This window comes from Mesoplodon mirus (genome assembly GCF_964341445.2).
Source record: "Mesoplodon mirus genome assembly, chromosome: 20".
In the NCBI taxonomy this organism is placed as follows: Eukaryota; Metazoa; Chordata; class Mammalia; order Artiodactyla; family Ziphiidae; genus Mesoplodon; species Mesoplodon mirus.
The window spans coordinates 13,793,007-13,813,301 of NC_138996.1; the positions used below are offsets into that span (position 1 = coordinate 13,793,007).

Consider the following 20,295-nt stretch of genomic DNA (forward strand, 5'->3'; position numbering starts at 1 on the left):
CCATGTTTTCATCTCCAAAGACCATTTTGATTATTTCCTTCTTCATAGATCATACGCTTTGGAACCTTTTTCACCCCCCCTCCCACCAAAAGATATGTCTTGAATTCAGTTTTATTTTAATTTACCCTCCACAGCCTTTGTAATCAGAAATTATTTAGGAGCTGATTCTGAAGTGTGTGGCAGATTCAGTCTTCTCTGCCCATTCTCTCTGGCTAGTTCCTTGTTTGCTGCAAGAATTCTCTAGCATCATTACATAGGAATCTACCATGATTCCACAGCCTCCACGTCATGGCCAATTTCTCAGTCTACCTTTATGGTCTTCTATTAACTGGTCCCACCACACCAAATGTGACTCAGTTTCCGCTGCACCTCAGCAAAAATCCATATTCTAGTCCGATCAATCCATAAACTCTCAGTGCTTTTGCCCAAGCTGTTGCCTCTCCAAGGACACCCTCCTCCCTCCAAGCCTCCTATATGAAAATGTCCTCTCTCCAATGCCTAGATCAATTTCTGATTCCTTCATGAAATCTTTGGTGATTACTACTCTGTTCGAAGAAATCTCTCCCTTCTCTAGACAGTTTATCTTACTTATACTCACTAAAATACTATGCAATTTCTTTCAAAATATATTACTTTGAAAGTATTCATTTGATTTACTTTATACTTTTGTCATCACCGCTAGTTATGGGCTCCTAACATGATAATCATATTTAAATGATGAGCTCACAAATAATTGGCACTGTAACAGAGGATTGGGGCAAGAAAAACAGTAGCAGGAGAAGTGAAATGAAAAGCTATTTGCTTGATTTTTACTGATTGGGAGAAAAAAAGTTGAAGTTATTGATTATCAGTGTGTTTCATTTACTCAAGCTTTCCCTCTTCCCCCATAACCAGAAATAATCAAGAAGCAGTTTTACGCCCTCTGAATGCTCTCCAAAGCTGCAGGAAATCCCACGATCTGGTGGATCTGCTTTGTATTAGCACTGGCAGATAATTAGATAAACACGAGGTCTGCTTTCACTGGCAGCACCGCCGTGATTGAACGTGTCAGGCAGACACTGAAGATGACAAGCAGGGATTCTATTCTGTTCTCCTATGGTTGGTGAGAGCTCACTAAGGCTGTAGGACATGCAGGAACGCAACCACCAGCTCTTGCAAAAACCATGAAATTCTTCCGGTGATGGAAAACACAGCACATCTCTCGTTTTTGACTCTTTTCAGTTGCTAATTTCTGCATTACGTTTTTCTTTCGGGTTCATTTTTTTTAAAGATCCTGCTCAGAAATGACTCTTCAGAGACCATATTTACCCCACGTTACTGAGTTAATTCAATTGTTGCTTCCTCTCCCTGCTTCCCAGCCTGTATAGACCATCATAAGATCTACTGCCCCTTTTTAAATACACTCTGAGCAGAGTTTCCTGTGCTATACCGTAGGTTCTCGTTGGCTACCCATTTTAAATATAGTGGTGTGTATATGTCAATCCCAAACTCCCAATTTACCCCTCCCCATGGGAAAAGAATTTGAAAAAGGATACATATGTATAACTGAATCACTTTTCTGTACACCTGAAACTAACACAACATTGTTAATCAACTATACTCCAATATAAAATAAAAATTTTTTAAATGCACTCTGAGCACATCCGTCCATGCAGGACAAGTACAGAGAACAGGAGGTTTTGAGAGATTCCTCCCAGGGTTTTCCAGTTGGTTACGTCTGTTAGAGGAATCACTGGTTTCCTCAGAGATATCTGGGTAATTAGAGAAATTCCAGGACTGAATGGCAAAACCCCCCACCTGAATAAAAACCCGTAAGATCTGAGACGTACATCAGTAAATGAAGATCTTAGGGGTGGCTGGCAACTGGCTTTGCTGGGTAGGGGATGGGGTTACCTTTGTTTCAGATCTAAAAGATGTCCCCCTATCACCCTGCATATTCATCATCCAAATGGTTAATTTTAGGTGTGACTGAACTAGAATATCTCCTCAAAGCTGGCTAAAAAACAAATATCTGACAGAACTGACATGCCAGAGGTATCATTAAATCTTATATGTATAGATGCATAAAATACATCTGCATGTATAAAATATGAAATTTATATACATACAGGTATATATGCACCTGTATATGACAGCTACATTTAAGATTTAAAATCATAATGATTTCAAGTTTTTATACTGAGATGAAGCTTAGAGATCACCCAGCACCCCATCTCCCCCGCAACTCCGTTTGATAGTTATGGACAGAAGGCAAGGGATGGTGAGAGATCTGTCAAGGTCACACGCTAGTAACAAAACAACTGAACTAAGACCTAGGACTCCTTACTCCCGGTTCAGAGCCCTTTTCCCTACCCCATGATCTCTTTCTAAATGATCACGACAATTTTCTATTCCACTGCACACTAACACTGTCCTCTCCCAAACACATGTATGCAAGGCCAGGGCTCTTAGGAGGATGCCGACACTTCTCTGGAGAAAGGACAGGGCCAGGGTTAAGGATAATGCATGTTGGTGATGTTCATATCATCTTCATTTTCTGGATCACATGTCTCAATGCTCTTGAAGACACACACGTATTTAATTTGTAACGTAAGGAGAAAAGGTAGAATCAAAACAAAGACGTTTCCTCCCGTCTCTACTAATTCACTTTGTTCAGCACACCCCAGAGGGCACTGAATTCTTTACAGGAGTAGATTACTCTGTTTTCAATCACTTCCCTGATTGGGTTCCTGCCATTTCTTTTATGGCTGGTCCACTCTATAATCTCAGACATTAAATCTTTCTCTCTCTAATCCAGACTACTATTTCTTACCCAGGGTTTTGTTGAGTCCTGATTAAATATACTGCAGAGGCAGGATCTGGAATACACAGAACTGCTGAAACGGGGAGAGTTTGTTTTATATGACAGAAAGCCTAAATTCTGGAAACTTCCTGACTCTGGATATCATTAGTTACTGGCCAAATCTATTAGATATCTTTTAAAAATAAAAAAAATATGGCAAAATCGCTAATTTGGGGATGTGGGAATGTCAAATGATGGAAGTGTTGACATGTAACAAATATCATTGATCCAGAAGAGCTGGCACCAGGAGGGTAACCCTGGGATCTGGAGATTGTGTATGGTCCAGTAGTGCATATGGTGGATTTTTCCCCCAGCAGTGAGAAAGGATTTTTAAATGTGTGTTGACAAATTAGAATTTGCTTTATGAAAATTTATTTTCTAACGCAACTGTTAGAACATGTGTATTTCATAACACGAGAGAAACTCTCAGTATAATGAAGAATGATTTTCTCACTTGGGGATCATCCAGGCTTCTCTCCTGGGCCTTCCCCTTGAGTTATTTTTAATTATTTGTTACAATCATAGAATTTTAGGACTTGTTGGGACCTCAGAGATCACCTGGTCTGTCTCCTCCTCATAACTAAATCCCCCCTGCAAAGGAAGACTGGAAAATCAAGAGCTGTTCTCTCAGCTACTTATCAGATGTTTCTGGGAAAGGATATTGACACTTTGGTCTGACACCAAGTTGAAGAATCCTCATGAGTTGTTAGGGTCCTTGTAAACCGTGTTCCTCCAACTAATGGTATGTCTCAAATTACCCCTCGGAACTGGTTCACACAAAGAACACAATTTGTGTCCCATAGATCTTAATGTGAAGCACATTCTATTTCATTAGACACTATGTTAGTCAGATATATTAGGAAATGTTTTGACAAGATATCTAAAGTGTCACTTGTCAATCCTTCCACAGAACATGGAAAACGCACTTTTTCTGCCACAGGGACCCCTTTACTAGAACACACACACACATTATTATTTCCACAAATGGAGTGCTTACTATAGATGTCAAATGCTTTGCATGGTTTAGGTCGTTTCCTCCTCAAAACGAACCCTCTGTAATAGGCACTATTATAACTTCTGTTTTATAGAGGAATAAATTTAGGCTTAGAGAAATGAAGAAATTTGCTCCTAACATTGCAACGGAAATTCAGACTCAAGCAATCTGACCCCAGAGCCCAGATTCTTCAACCTGTTATCTATAGGATACATGTTCAAATCCTATAGGCTCAGCTCATTCATTTCTCTCAATTCTAGGTTCATGTCCATTTCTAATTTTTCAGAAAGAGAATAACATCTCAACTGAGAATCACAGAGGACCCTGGAAGGCCATTCAGCCTTTGCTTTCAATGCCAACTCAACCCAGGCCCATCCTGGACCAGCCCTAATGGAAACTCAACCTCCGTACCTTCTTGTAATCCCCAGTTCGGAGCCAGTGCCTTCCCTGTGGCTTCTTGGGGATGCCATCTACAAAATATTTCTCTTTTCTTTGTAATGAATTTGTATTCCCATCAACTATCTGGCCCTGTGGCTAAAATTTCCCGTCCTTAAGAAACGTTTTTAAGCTTTCTACTGGGTTTTCTGTCTCCGGTTTACACTGTCATGGGGATCTGTTCTTATTTGTCTATCTGGTTTTCTTGGGGTTTTTTTGTTTTGTTTTGTTTTAGTCTTCTTCCTCTCTCTCTAGTGTGATGTGTGTACCCTAAGTAATGTGATCTGGAGGTTATGTATCCTGTTCTCCAGCTGCCCAAATTTAATTTTAAAGTCCTTCCTATTTACAGGAGAGGTGTTTTATTTCAATTCCCCTCATAAAATGAACAAAGTTAACAAGATGTATCAGAGATAAACAATCTTCCAGACATGTTTCTGGAGTATGACAGCACTTCCTGTCCAATTCCACCGAAAGAATGTAAGTACAGTGTAAACATTCGTGTGGAAATATGGTGGTGGTGGGTCAGGGGGAGTTGATAGGAACAGGAAACAGAATAAGAAAGAAACAGAATAACTGCATGGATTTCTATTAGCTGAGAAGGAAATTCTTACGTAGGTTACTCTGTCATGACTAGGTACATGTGGCACACGTCTAGGAAGAAATAAAGAGAAGATGATGACAGAGGGAAAATTTCCTGCATCACAAAAGGCATCTTAAGTCCTTGTTTCAGAGCTGGTTGAAAAGAAAGGCCACAGATTTTTTAAAATTGAAGTATAGTTGGTTTACAATGTTGTGTTAGTTTCAGGTGTACAGCAAACTGATTCAGTGATATATATATATTCTTTTTCAGATTCTTTTCCCTTATAGGTTATTACAAAATATTGAGTATAGTTCTCTGGGCTATTCAGTAAGTCCTTGTTATTTACCTATTTTATATACAGTAGTGTGTGTATGTTAATCCCAAACTCCTCATTTATCCCCCCCCCCCAACCCCGCTTTCCTCTTTGGTAACCATAAGTTTATTTTCTATGCCTGAGGCCATAGATTTTTAACGGTTTACTAAATACATATCAATCATCGTGGGCCAATGGATGAAGGTCAGTCCTTACTTGGAAGGGGGGATTATGCTCAAAAAGACAATCAGATGTCTTTATCTTCTTGTTAACAAGGCATAAATGTAGAAAAGTCCACAGAGGGTGGATAACAAAGCGCAGACATTTTATGGTAATTCGCTGTATATGGCTCATTCTTTTTCCTTTTTATGCTCAATTCCACTCAGGATGTGGCACTAGAGTTCAAATCCTCATCACAAGGCACAAAAGTAAAAGTTTTAGCCTTGTGGAATTTTTAAAAAATGCTTTCACTAAGACACATGAGTATTTTCTTTTTTAATTAAGCACAACGGAAACTTCTGTTGTGAGCCACTTCACTCTTTCTCCTTAAAGCGTGTTATTCACTGGTCTTCTTATTGGGTCTCATAACGGGAAAGTATTATTGGGGCATGGGAGAGAGATTGTGGCTAAGTTGCTAATGACACCACATATGTCCAAATCTACATTCTTATCACTCCTGTGGGTCTGCAATATTATATCCACATTTTCTATGCAGTATACATAAAGGCAACTCTGAATTAATCAATTGTTTGTTATGCAGAAAGGCAGCTATTGCGTATTTCTAGGGAAAATCTTTATGGAAAAAGGAATACCTACTATGTACTACAAATGGAATGGAAATGGGTTTTTAACATTAAAACTACTTGGGAGAATTAACAAGCAGTAGGAAACTTCATGACAACTTAATGCATTGTGGTAGCATGTTATCTTGCTGATGCCATTTTTATTTCTTTGCTATATAGAATTTTACTGTGCTATAATTAACCAATTATGTAGTGCAGCGGGCCCTGAAATACGACCTTATCCAACAAAAAGTTTTTAGGAGAGTCCAATGATTCCTGACTCTTTGCCCAAAGACAGGACATGACGGTTATCGTTTTGGTAAAGGGACATCCATCTGTTATAATCTTATATATGAAGCAGACATTCTGTAAACCACTAGCAAAAAGTAAGAGTTGTTTCAGATGCACTTAGCTAACTCTGGAGTGAAAATTCTCTTACTCAGTGCCCTAAGAAATACAGGGAAGGGACCCGGGTAATTACTGTAATGGATAACAATGAGGCTTAGAATGATTCAAGAGAAAATGCTTACCAAGGCAACCTGTACTCTGATGTGATTACAGGCTCACCTTTTCAGGCGCTTCCTTTAGGTCACTTAAGTAGATAGTTGAAGAGACAATGTGGTTAGATTATGAGATGTAGCTTGGGGATGTTTATTTGAACCTGCTATTGTATAGACATCTTTATCCTTGATGAGGTTTCCAAACTGTCACCTCCAACTTTTCTTATCAGTGTACTCAGGAGAAATGAAAACAAAGCACCATATGACGGATCTTTCCATTTTTGAACTGTCAATGTTGAAATGACCTATCTCACATCCTGACAAGAAGGACGGATCAGCTATCAGGTAGCTCAGCCTTGAAGCTTTCCTCTCTCTTTCGGGTCCCTGTGGCATTTCTCTGACTTCATTCTCACTGCACATCTGGGCACTAATCCCCTCCGAAGCAGATTCACTCAATCCTCTGAAGCCAAAGCCCTTAGTTTTCCATCTGCTGGAATAAAAAGGAGAGGGAGCAGGCTCCCCTTACGTCTCAGACTCAAACTAAACACCCCACTATTTTCACCCTTCTGTTCCTGCCAATGAGGAATGTACATGTCATTTACATGGACATTTCTGTGATCCTCCGGCACAGAAGCAGCTAAGTTCAGCAAGTAGAAAGGACAGGGGTCAGAAAACTACCTGATTTTGATGTTAAAGCTTAAAAAACATGGATCCACAAGTTCTTGTCTCTCGACGGTCATCCCATGTAACTATCTTCCTCGAAAAGAACTGTTCTAGCATAAAGGCACTGGATGCTTAGTTTATGCTTGTAATTTGGAACCTCGGACTCACTGCTATTGGTACCAACTGCTTAATCTTACACTCCCTGGTCTTGGGGCATTGATTTCCTTGTTGAGGGCATTTAGGTGTGGCCATCTGTGATACCATAACACTAAGGTCCTGTGCTCCAGTCACAACTGACCTAGCAACAATCATACCCCAATGTTAAAGTGACCACTCAGAGCTGGCAGCTCCATCTCTAGGAGAAATGTAGCCCTCAGGGACAACAAAAGGAATCCAGATGCTTTGTTGAGAGCTAAATAAAATCAAAGAATTGTAGGTCATCCAACAGCCAAGCAATGTCATTGTGTAACTGCCAAGAGAAGTTGGGAATTGAGGACTTGCTTTAGGGTCGTATCTGGCATAAAGGGAAAAAAATGTAAAAGAAGGAAATCCCCAAATTGGAACATGACCTAGATCGTTCACGAAGCGACTGCTCCATAAAGCTGTTGCCAAATGCTATTTTAATCAAACCAAACCTTCACTAGATCTCTATCCTGAGAGCACAGCTAGTTTCACCAAGAGCACTCTGGCGAAGTACCAGCTAGAAGCATAGAGTGATGCTGGCATCATCTAACTAGACTGCTGTTCATTGATTCCTGCAGAGATAGTAAAATGCTATTCATTTTTGTTGACATGAGTAGCCACTCTCTGTCTAAAAGGGGCAGAATATATCCCGGTGTTGGGCTCTTAGAAACATACCCCTTTCCCACTGATGTATAAATACATCTCATTCACCTCTATGATTTCACAGGCTTCACTCTTTTTCCGTCACAAAGCTTAGTCATTGTAGCCATCAAGAGTCTCTGATCATGTCTGACAGACATCTTTTTTTTTTTTTACATCTTTATTGGAGTATAATTGCTTTACAATGGTGTGTTAGTTTCTGCTTTATAACAAAGTGAATCAGTTATACATATACATATGTTCCCATATCTTTTCCCTCTTGCGTCTCCCTCCTTCCCACTCTCCCTATCCCACCCCTCTAGGTGGTCACAAAGCACCGAGTGGATCTCCCTGTGCTATGCAGCTGCTTCCCACTAGCTATCTATTCCACTACTGGGCATATACCCTGAGAAAACCATAATTCAAAAAGTCATGTACCAAAATGTTCACTGCAGCCCTATTTACAAAAGCCAGGAGATGGAAGCAACCTAAGTGTCCATCATCGGATGAATGGTTAAAGAAGATGTGGTACATATACACAATGGAATATTACTCAGCCATAAAAGGAAATGAAATTGAGTTATTTGTAGTGAGGTGGATGGACCTAGAGTCTGTCATACAGAGTGAAGTAAGTCAGAAAGAGAAAGACAAATACCATATGCTAACATATACATATGGAATCTAAGGAAAAAAAAATGTCATGAAGAACCTAGGGGTAAGATAGGAATAAAGACACAGACCTACTAGAGAATGGACTTGAGGATATGGGGAGGGGGAAGGGTAAGCTGTGACAAAGTGAGAGAGTGGCATGGACATATATACACTGACAGACATCTTATTATGTGTATTACAGAGGCAAAGAATGCTAGAAAAACCCATGCTTAAGTAGAAAAGGGAATAGGGGAACAAATAGATTAAACAGAAAGGAAAGGCTTACACAGCATTTTAAACTCATGGGGGGATTTAACAGAGCTCTCAACCTTCAGTGCTGAACATATTATAAACCTCACTGTTTCCCTATCCGTCTTATTTCCACTATGGGAAAATGTAAACAGAATATCCACTAAACTGCACGTGTGAGACTAAAACCACACATGGCCAATGTCCACAGGAGGGTTTCATTCAGTACTTAAAGCAATTTCCTGAACCTCGGCTTGACTGGCTCTAAGGAAAGAACTATGCTTTGGAACTTCCCAAGTACATATGCGTTTGTGATGGTTAATTTTATGTGCCAACCCAACTGGGCCATGAGGTGCCCAAATATTTGGTCAGACATTAGTCTGTGAGGGTGTTTTCAGATGAGACCAACATTGAAATTGACAGGCTGAGAAAAGCAGATTGCCCTCCATAATGTGGGTGGGTCACATCTAATCAGCTAAAGTCCTGATACTCTCCAAGTAAGAGAGACTTCTCCTGTCTGAAAGCCTCTGAACTGGGCCATTGGCTCTTCCTGGTTCTATAGCAGCCTGCCAGCCTTTGGACTTGAACTGAAACATTGGTTCTGCAGATTCTGGACTTGCCAGCCTCTATAATAACATGAACCAATTTCTCATAATAAATCTCTTTACATATGTATGTATGTATGTATGTACGTATGTTTATAGCCTGTATCTTATATACGTATCCTATGGGTTCTGTTTCTCTGGAGAACCCTGATGAACACAATACCTCAGATTTTAAAACTGGGATCTAGACTGGTCACTATCCTCTTAATGCTGGTAATTCCTTTTAGCCCTAAACATAACTCTTACTCAACTAAAAAATAACTATATATTGCAATACAAGTGCAAATGAATAATATTTACATATTTGATAACAATTCTTTCTCACATTAGGAGCTAACCGTTGTCTGTCTTCAATCAGTAACTCTAAGACTAAGTGTCAGTCAACCAAGGTTGAAGCTTGACATTCATAGAATTTTCCCCAAGCCCAAGTTCAGTTGGTGGTTGTTAGGAGAGGTTATTACTATGGTTATCTAAAATTCAACCACTTAGGTTGTTTCCAGCTCCGGGCTATTGTAAATAGGGCTGCAATGAACATTTTGGTACATGTCTCTTTTTGAATTATGGTTTTCTCAGGGTATATGCCTAGTAGTGGGATTGCTGGGTCATACGGTAGTTCTATTTTTAGTTTTTTAAGGAACCTCCATACTGTTCTCCATAGTGGCTGTACCAATTCACATTCCCACCAGCAGTGCAAGAGGGTTCCCTTTTCTCCACACCCTCTCCAGCATTTATTGTTTCTAGATTTCTTGATGATGGCCATTCTGACTGGTGTGAGATGATATCTCATTGTAGTTTTGATTTGCATTTCTCTAATGATTAATGATGTTGAGCATTCTTTCATGTGTTTGTTGGCAGTCTGTATATCTTCTTTGGAGAAATGCCTATTTAAGTCTTCTGCCCATTTTTGGATTGGGTTGTTTGTTTTTTTGCTATTGAGCTGCACTAAGTGTCCATCATCGGATGAATGGATAAAGAAGATGTGGCACATATATACAGTGGAATATTACTCAGCCATAAAAAGAAACAAAACTGAGCTATTTGTAATGAGGTGGATAGACCTAGAGTCTGTCATACAGAGTGAAGTAAGTCAGAAAGAGAAAGACAGATACCGTATGCTAACACATATATACGGAATTAAAAAAAAAATGTCATGAAGAACCTAGGGGTAAAACAGGAATAAAGACACAGACCTACTTGAGAATGGACTTGAGGATATGGGGAGGGGGAAGGGTAAGCTGTGACAAAGCGAAAGAGAGGCATGGACATATATACACTACCAAACATAAGGTAGATAGATAGTGGGAAGCAGCCGCAGAGCACAGGGAGATCATCTCGGTGCTTTGTGACCGCCCGGAGGGGTGGGATGGGGAGGGTGGGAGGGAGGGAGATGCATGAGGGAAGGGATGTGGGAACAGATGTATATGTATGACTGATTCACTTTGTTACAAAGCAGAAACTAATAAAAAAAAAAAAGAAAAAAAAATTCAACCAGTACTTTCTTTTTTTTTTTTTTTTTTTTTTTTTTGCTGTACGCGGGCCTCTCACCGCTGTGGCCTCTCCCGTTGCGGAGCACAGGCTCCGGACACACAGGCTCCGCGGCCATGGCTCGCGGGCCCAGCCGCTCCGCGGCACGCGGGATCCTCCGGGATCGGGGCACGAACCCGCGTCCCCTGCATCGGCAGGCGGACTCTCAATCACTGCGCCACCAGGGAAGCCCCAACCAGTACTTTCTTATTTCTAATATTTCAAAAGTATCTAATGATCATCTAAACTATAATCAGTAGCCACATAGTTATACTGTCAACAGCTTTTTAGAAGATATATGAGATTAGAGTCCTAATCAATGGAAAAATAAGTTAAAAAACATGTTAAAAATAGTCATACCTTAAAGGTATATTTCAGATAACTCTGGTGGTAGTCAAGGGTGGCCTACCCAGAGACACATTTCCTTAAACTTCTTGCTAATGAGTTTGTGTTGTTTCCTTACATTTGAAAAGACTGGAATAGACACTTCATCAAAAAACATAGATGAGTGACCAATAAACAAATGAAAATTTGCTCAATATCATTAGCCATTATGGAAATTAAAATTAAAATCACAAATCTACTTACTCATTAGAATGACTTACTTTAAAAAGACCAATACCAAGTGTTGGCAAAGATGTGGAACAATTAGCACAGTCACATCTTAGTGGTAAAAATTTAAATGATTACAGCTACTGTGGAAAGTTTCTTATAAAGTTAAATATCTAATTATGATATGACCCACCAATCCCACTTCTAGGTATTTACCCAAAAGAAACAAAAATACATGTCCACACAAAGATCTGTACACAAGGGTTCATAGCAGCTTTGTTCATGGTAGCCCCCAAATGGTAACAACCCTATGTCCGTCAGCTCATGAAAGGATAAACAAATTGTGGTAGATCCATAAAATGGATAAGAAAGAACTAATTACTGATAGAGGTAACAGCATGGAGGAACGTCAAAAGCATTATGTCAAGTGAAAGGAAGTAAAAGGTGGTTGGGGTAGGAGGAAAGGACTGACTGCAAAAGAGCATGAGGAGACTTTTGGGATCAATGGAAATGTTCTCTGTCTTATTTGTGATGGTGTATACAACCGTACATGTTTGTCAAAATTCATCCAACTGCACGATTAAAATGGGTGGGCTGTATCATATGTAAATTAGACATCAATAAAGCTGATTTAAAAAAATGTTTCCTTACATTTAGGAAGGGGACGGAATGTATTTATTCGAGAGCAGGCCCTTTCATCACTGAGACTGGTGGGTAAGTTTCCTTTAATTACAGACCCTTGTACTGTATCTGACACACGCAGGCTACTCAGTACTAGTACCAGCAAACAAGGGAACTATGGGCTATGAGGAAGTGCTTCTTTCAATGTTTTAATGTATTAACCATTTAGACTTGAAAATACTACTGTTTGTAGAGGCTTGCTTTCAAGCGTAGCTAGTCATATTGATACAGAAAAATAAATGCAACTTAGATGTTTCCTGCATACCATAATCTTCCCAAATAAAAAGGACATGTATTCCTGAAAAGATGACAAACTATTGAACTACACTGTTTCTTTTTTGCTGGATATTTTCCAAGAAGGCAACCTGGTTCTAGAGAATAGGTATGCCCTGAATCTCCTGTTTTTGAAGGATCTAAGAAAAATCAATACACCTTAGCACATCTGAGTGGGCAAGTAGAGAAGGAATTGATATTTACTGAGCACCTATTCTGTTCCATGAAATATTCAAATACATTATTTTATCACTGAGCACAATAACCAAAAATAGGTACTTTTTTGGTACTTACAGTCAGAGAAGTTAAGCAGCTAAATGACTTGCCCAAGATCACAAAGCTAGTAAAGGACAGCACCAAATTAAAACCAATCTCTATGTGGCTCTATTTGACCCTCCCATACTTTCATACCCAGGCAGACCGTCCCTTGAAGATGGCTGTAATGTAATCTCAAGAATAAAGCAAAGGCTTGGGAGTTCTGAAATGAGCATTCTATTTCCTGCCTTGCCAGACCAATTTGATACAAAACCCACCCACCTCCTCAGTGCCATATTTTCCCCCCATTTGTAAGGTAACAGTCACAACACATCCCTTTGTCCCAGAACCATGGTCTCTGAGGATCATGAAACACTTTATAGTGCTGTAAAATTCCTGGGAGAAATACAAGCATATGGTGATCCGTATCAGAATTTCACCAAACCTAAAAATGCTGGCCCCTAAAAGAAAAGACTTGCTAAGCTCAAAAGTCTAACTCATTTTCTTTCATCATGTAACTTCAAATCATATCCAGTTACGTCCATCATAAATATACACATGTGTGGAACTGACAGTGATAACGATGTTTAAAATGACCCCATCTCAGGGCTTCCCTGGTGGCGCAGTGGTTGAGAGTCCGCCTGCCGATGCAGGGGACACGGGTTCGTGCCCCCGTCCGGGAGGATCCCACATGCCACGGAGCGGCTGGGCCCGTGAGCCATGGCCGCTGAGCCTGCGTGTCTGGAGCCTGTGCTCCGCGATGGGAGGGGCCACAGCAGTGAGAGGCCCACGTACCACACAAAAAAAATACATAAAATAAAAAATAAAAAAAATTTTTAAATGACCCCATCTCTACTAAACATCTCTTTGTCTACTTTTCGACACTTTTCACCCATATTCTCTTTGCTCTGGGAGATTTTGTTTTCTGTGAACTTATTTCACCGAATTAACGGTCATGGCATTTCTTTTCCTATGCTGGACAGACACAGAAGATGTGCAACAGAAGGTGTTACCTAGGATGCAGAGACCATCTGTGCAGTTCTCGGATTCTTGGCTTAGGCCTTCGCAGAATTTGCCCCCGTTTCTTGGGGCCGGGGCTGTGCACTCTCGGATCCGCAGATGCTCGCACTCCGGGCTGCAGACTGACCACTCACCCCACACCTCCCAGCTCCCGTCCACTTCAAAGGAAAACAGAGGGAACCATCGTTAGAATGAATCTGGCAGCTGTCGGGAGACTCACCCCAGGGCCACTGTTGTTCTTAGAGCTGGATTTTAAACCGTCACCACCACCACAAAACAAAATAATATATGTGTTTATCTTCTCTCTGTGGTTTCTTTCCTAAAGAGACAGGCTAACAAAAGCAGTGGCGTAATTCTCTTGCTATTTCAGGATGAGACTAATTTACTGAATTTGGGCAAATATTTGAATTACCCGTGCCCTTGGGTTAGCTAATAATGTTATTATCCATTCTTTCCCCATCTTTCATGCCCAAATGCATCTTAGATGGACAGATACACTATGTGTAGGAACCACTGGTAATCACCACTTCCTTGTGGGTTGATAGTTTAGAACAGAGAGTAGAATAAATGCTCTTCAAGTCCTAAAAGCCCCTCAATAATAAAAAGTTAAACCCATATATACTGACAGTATTAAACTAAAACAGGTCAGCCAAACCCCAAGATGCCAAGACTTACACAAATAGAATTTCTTGGGTCGTGCATTGCTGCTGTATGTAGAAACGAACAAACTGAATCTAATTCCCCTAGAAAACCACCCTAGAGATTATGGCAGCTGTTGGAGACAAGTGTCCCACTATCTCCCAGGAATAGGCCAACCATACTTATGTGGGTTACTGAAGACACTGCCATTTTTAATCTAGAGCAGCTAGTCAAGAGCAGGGTAAAATACAAATACTGAACTTGAAGCAAAATGTCTGAGTCCGTATCTTGGTTCTGTCAACTTCTTGGTGGAGCAACCCTAAGCAAGCACTTAGCCTGACTTCACTATTTCTGTCAACTGGGGGTCATAAAAATCACAACACAGAGCTAAGTGACATTACATGTATACATGTATCTTGCACAGTACCTGGCACATAGTAAGCACTCAATAAATGTATATTGAATACAAATTCAAAACAAAGCTCCAAGCATATGCTGCTGGTGAGAGCCTGGCCTTAGCTCTGAGTGGAACTAGACTCGCAATTTTAAAGACATGAGTCTCTGGTCCAGTGTCCTTGGAGCTAATGTTTGATCATGCATGTGAGACCCAGGATCAATTCATTTCTCAGTGGGAGGATATGCTTTTCATTCAGAAAGTCATCTTCCATCTCGGCTACTCCTCATTGTATAAATTGGGTGAGAGCCAATAAGATGAGCAAAAGAACTCATAAAAGCCATATTTGGTAAATGAAGCCTCTCTCTATTCAGAGAGGAAGGCAAGCAGAGCCCAAATTCGAAATGGAAACTGCTGTGTTACAATCTCTGCCAATTATATTGCCAATAAATACAAAGGTAGAACTGATGAGGTTAGTTGACTGGTGACTGATGATAAAAGGTCAAGGATTTGGTACCTGTTTTGTGCTCACAGACAACTCACTTAATCCCTATTATACAGATGAATGCTACAACATGGCAGAACCCAAGGAGAGAAGGGGATGGCTTAGCCCAGTCAAACACTGGTAGTATAAAAATACATCAAAACATTTGGCTTATTGATGGTGAGTGTCTAGGGTCATCTGAGTATTAAGAAAAAATTATGCCCCCAAACAGAGGTATTTCACCCATGTTCTTGCTATTACAATGAGTTCCACATTAGCACTTTGGACAAAGGCTCCACTTGAAGAACTTGGAAGATGGTAACTTTGGAAAGGAAGGTTCTACTGAAAGCTTCACACCAGCTCAATAATGTTGGTGGATCCGAAGGGAAAAGGGAATCTACATATATCTCACCAGGACAAAGAGAAGTGCAGGTTATTTTCTGCACTGACATTCCCTCACAAAAGGCTCCACCATTGAGAGGAGCTGGGTTGGTGCAGGTCCGGGAACGTTTCTGCCATCCTCTACCACAGCGAACATTGCAGGCTGACCACTCTGTCCAGGAAGACCAGCCTCCATTCACTGAGAGAGAAAAACGGGGAGGGGAGAAAAAAAAGGAAAGAGGTATTTACTGATTGCCTACTATGTGCAAGCCACTTGCCAGGTGTTGTGAGTTGAGTACCAAGAGACTGGCGGGGACCCTCACCGGCTGCCCCATCGTGAGGCAACAGTGGGGCTGATCTAGTCTCCACCCCTCAGTCTACTCTTCTGATACAGGAGGGATGCAGAGAATTTGCATTGCAAGGAAATGATGAACCACAGGAAGAACTCATCAACATATCTCTAAAGCACTTGAAAATCCAGAGTATGAGAAGAAAATATCAGCATTTGAATTTCTATTAACTTTAAGTGCTTCAAAAATAAATCCCAGGGCCCTTCTATTGTGGAAGGGAGTGCCTTTACTTCAATAGCTGGGAATTGCATTTATACAATACCTGAGATATTCAGCAAATAGTCATGTTTGTTTTTGGTGGATTTCATATGCCAGGAGAGGAGGTGCCGACAGCAGGTCTGGGGAAGATGGGGGTGTGGGTGTTGGGTTTGCGAAGAGTGGGAAGCAGAAGTTGCCCACCTCCTTTTGTTTCAAATATAAACACAATGGAAGAAAACAAACAACTTTTTAAATTATTTTGAAAAGAGATCCAAAATGTCACTGACTATCTCCAGAAGTCCAATTCTGGATGAAAGAGAAACAGGCATCTGCCTTCACCTGTCAAAGGGGTGAGGCAGGAGAGAACGCTATAATGGATAACCCCCAAAGTCCTTTCCGTTCTAAACACTGAAAGATTTAATGAAATGCACCCCCCTCTACCTCTCTGCTTCCTGTCCTATCTATCCACTCCTGGCCTTTGGGCTGGTCTTACCATAAACCACCACTGTGGCTGACAGGCTCCTCCTCTTGGCTACGATGTTGGCCGCCATGCATGTATAATTTCCGGAGTCCGAGAGCCGCGCCTGCCGGATGATGAGGTTGTGGTCTGCCCTGGTGTCAATGTTCTCATCTTGTTCAGAGTCAATGGGCTCCTCGTTTTTCAGCCATTCCACCTATCAGGAGACAGCAATGTTTATAAGTCATTAAAAAAAAAAAAAAAAAAAAAAAAAGAACTTTCCTGGAGTTGGAAGATGAGCAGTTAGGGCATATGGGAGAGAGCTGTACCTAACATACAGAGTAGCAACAATGATTTTTTAAAATCTTTATTCCATATCCTATCCTTTTTGGTATACTCAGGACATGAACACTCAAGCTAATAAACTGGAGGCCGGAAAAGAACCTAAATATCCTATTGACTTTGACCTATTTTCTAAAAATGCAGTGGGAGAGAGGAAAGACTGTAATTAGGTCATTTCATTATATTTCATTGTGTTACAACTCTGATGACAATGATGATGATATTTTAATAACTGGCCCAAAATGGAGCTCAGAAAAATCAACACATATATGTAGAATTTGTAATTGGTGCAGAGAGGATATTATGTTGTCAGACAGGGTTTGAAGTCAATATGTTTCCATTTAAACACATTTTAATAAAGATGTGATGATGTCTAAAGGCCAATGTAACACAGATTTGGGTAATCATAGGCACATAAATGAAACTCAGATCTCAATATTCCCTGGTTTTGGGGATATGTTTCTTTGGTGATCATTTATGTTACTACTTCAGTGATTCAGCAGACATTTAGGTTGGATCAGGCATCCCAGACATCTAAGCCTCAGTCTCCCTTCCAAAGGAGCTCACTTTTTACATCCTCTGAGCGTAGGCTAGTCCATCTTTGGTTTGTTTTCTCTAGCTTGCTCCTACAGAACCTATTTCCCTCTTTCCATCTCCACCCTAATCCTATCCTTGGTCCAAAGTTCTCTTTCCTTGGACACCTGAGGAAGACCCAGATGAGACCTTCTGCTCCCTGGATCCTCATCCTCCCCACAGCTGGGGTGCACCATCCCTACATCTCTTATTTCATCAAGCAGACCAGTCTTCCCAGACCTAACTGCGTTCCTTCCCCATTTTGTCCTTTGCTTCCACATCTAAACAATGTCTCCACTCTCTCATGACATCTTGGTAGCACCAGATGCAGCTCTTGTTTGACAATAACCATTTAGCTCTAGTTATCAGTATGTGTTATACACAGGAATTTAACAGACACATCAAAACGGTAATTTAGGGCTTCCCTGGTGGCACAGCGGTTGAGAGTCCGCCTGCCGATGCAGGGGACACAGGTTCGTGCCCCGGTCCGGGAAGATCCCACATGCCGTGGAGTGGCTGGGCCCGCGAGCCACGGCCACTGAGCCTGCGCTCCACAACGGGAGAGGCCACAACAGTGAGAGGCCCGCGTACCACAAAAAACAAACAAACAAACAAACAACAAAAACAAAAACGGTAATTCAACGCAAAAAGCAACGGCAATGACTACAACAAAAAGACACCATGTGGAAGCACATGCGTCTGGGTTCTTTTCACCACACCCTCCCTGCCCACCACTAGCATAGATAATTGAAAGCTGGCTTTAGTTGGCTCACTTCATGTTTATATCTAAAGAATTCTAATGTATTGCCAATAATCAAGTAACGTCTGTTAGACAGCAATTTGGTCTAATAAATATTTTTGGCTTCTATAGAAAGGGATTTATTGGGGACTTCCCTGGTGGCGTAGTGGTTAAGAATCCGCCTGCGAATGCAGGAGACACAGGTTCGAGCCCTAGTCCGGGGAGATCCCACATGCTGCGGAGCAACTAAGCCCGTGCGCCACAACTCCTGAGCCTGCGCTCTAGAGCCCGTGAGCCACAACTACTGAGCCTGCGTGCCGCAACTACTGAAGCCCGCGAGGCTAGAGCCCATGCTCTGCAACAAGAGAAGCCACTGCAATGAGAAGCCCACACACCACAACGAAGAGTAGCCCCCGCTTGCCACAGCTAGAGAAAGCCTGCGTGCAGCAATGAAGACTGAACACAGCCAAAAATAAATTAAAAAAAAAATTTTTTTTAAAAAGAGATTTATAAGAAGAAAACCTATAATGATCTTTCAATATTTATCCCAAGTACCATCCCATTAATGAGAGTATAGAATACCAAAAGTCATCAGCCATCCAAAATCTAACCTAGATGAGGTCAATTTTTAGGAGAGAAAATGATGCCAAAATAGCCAAAAGAGATCTGAGAATTGCTTTAAAACATGAAGAAGAGCTGAAAAAGCAACATGGTACAGGACCGCGAAGTAAGGAAGCAAGCCTGACTCCCAACCCCAGGAGTTCCTCAAGGCATCACCACGTGCCAGCCTGGTGGTTTAAGAACTAACGATGACCCAGAGCCCAAAGGCACTGCTCTGTTTAACAGAGCAGGACAGTGGAGCCAATTTTAAAACACAGCTGACCACCAGCCCACGACAAAATATCCTTCACTCCCCACTAACACTGCATATTTTCCAACCATTCATTCATTCATCTGACAAATATTCCAACCTTTACTGAACACTGGAGGTCGTCCTGAGAGTTGAGTAAAGTGAGATAGACAAAACCAGCATAGCCTCTTCTTTCATGGATCTTACTTTTAATGGACAAGATGGAAACAAAGAAGTTAAATCCACATCACCACCAGAAAATAAGAGCTGTCACCAGTATGTGGGATGAAACACTGTAAAGCCAATAGGATTCGATTTTTTTTTTTTTTTGCGGTACACGGGCCTCTCACTGTTGTGGCCTCTCCCGTTGTGGAGCACAGGCTCCGGACGCGCAGGCTCAGCGGCCATGGCTCACGGGCCCAGCCGCTCTGCGGCATGTGGGATCTTCCCGGACCGGGGCACGAACCCGTGTCCCCTGCATCGGCAGGCGGACTCTCAACCACTGCGCCACCAGGGAAGCCCAGGATTGGATTTTTTAAACTACTATCACTGTTGTGTCACTGGAAAGAACAAATTGGTCAGCGTAAAGTAAGTCTGAGAGTCTGAGGAGCTTTGGTTCCACTCCACTCTCCTCCTGGTCCAGAAATTCGGAGTGTAAATTGCCTGACTTTCTGATTATTAATTTCCCATCCTTGTTACTTCTAGCACCTACAAAGCCGTTCTCTCCTGTCTCCACCTGAAGTCACCTTCTTATTCCATACTTTCCCCCAAAACAGCTGGTCAGGAAGTCGGGAAAGTCTGGCCATGGTCCATAAGTAAATAATTCCTAGTGAGGAAACAACCAGAAAGAGCCCTGGGGGCAGTGACCCTGGAAACAGAAAAGGAGTCCCAGCACCTGGAAATCAAAGAAAGCTTTCCTAAACAAATCTTGGCCCAGAGAAAATTAAAGCCACAATCATCAAGTAGAGGTCTGGTTTCAAATTGAAAACTTATATAAAAATACATCATACACAAAATTAAGTGGGCAACAAACTAGGAAGATATTTGCCAGAAATTTGATACATAAAACAATAATAATATGATGATCTGAGGGATACTGATCTGAATCACTCAAGCTCTCATATCAGTTGATGATAAAATGCCATCC

General features: G+C 41.3%; 1 protein-coding gene across 3 annotated transcripts in view; it reads right to left on the reverse strand.

Annotated features, from left to right (window-relative positions):
- The window catches only part of UNC5D (unc-5 netrin receptor D), a gene marked incomplete at its 5' end in the record, with an annotated part of 606,527 nt that overhangs the window by 99,374 nt on the left and 486,858 nt on the right, over positions 1 to 20,295 (reverse strand). For 2 of the 3 annotated variants that reach the window (XM_082608624.1, XM_082608625.1), the window contains 3 exons: positions 13,735 to 13,899; positions 15,671 to 15,838; positions 16,681 to 16,861. In XM_082608624.1, coding sequence (XP_082464750.1) covers positions 13,735 to 13,899; positions 15,671 to 15,838; positions 16,681 to 16,861 — 514 coding nt within the window. The remainder of the gene's footprint in view (positions 1 to 13,734; positions 13,900 to 15,670; positions 15,839 to 16,680; positions 16,862 to 20,295) is intronic. The other variant, XM_082608626.1, reaches the window with a different exon arrangement.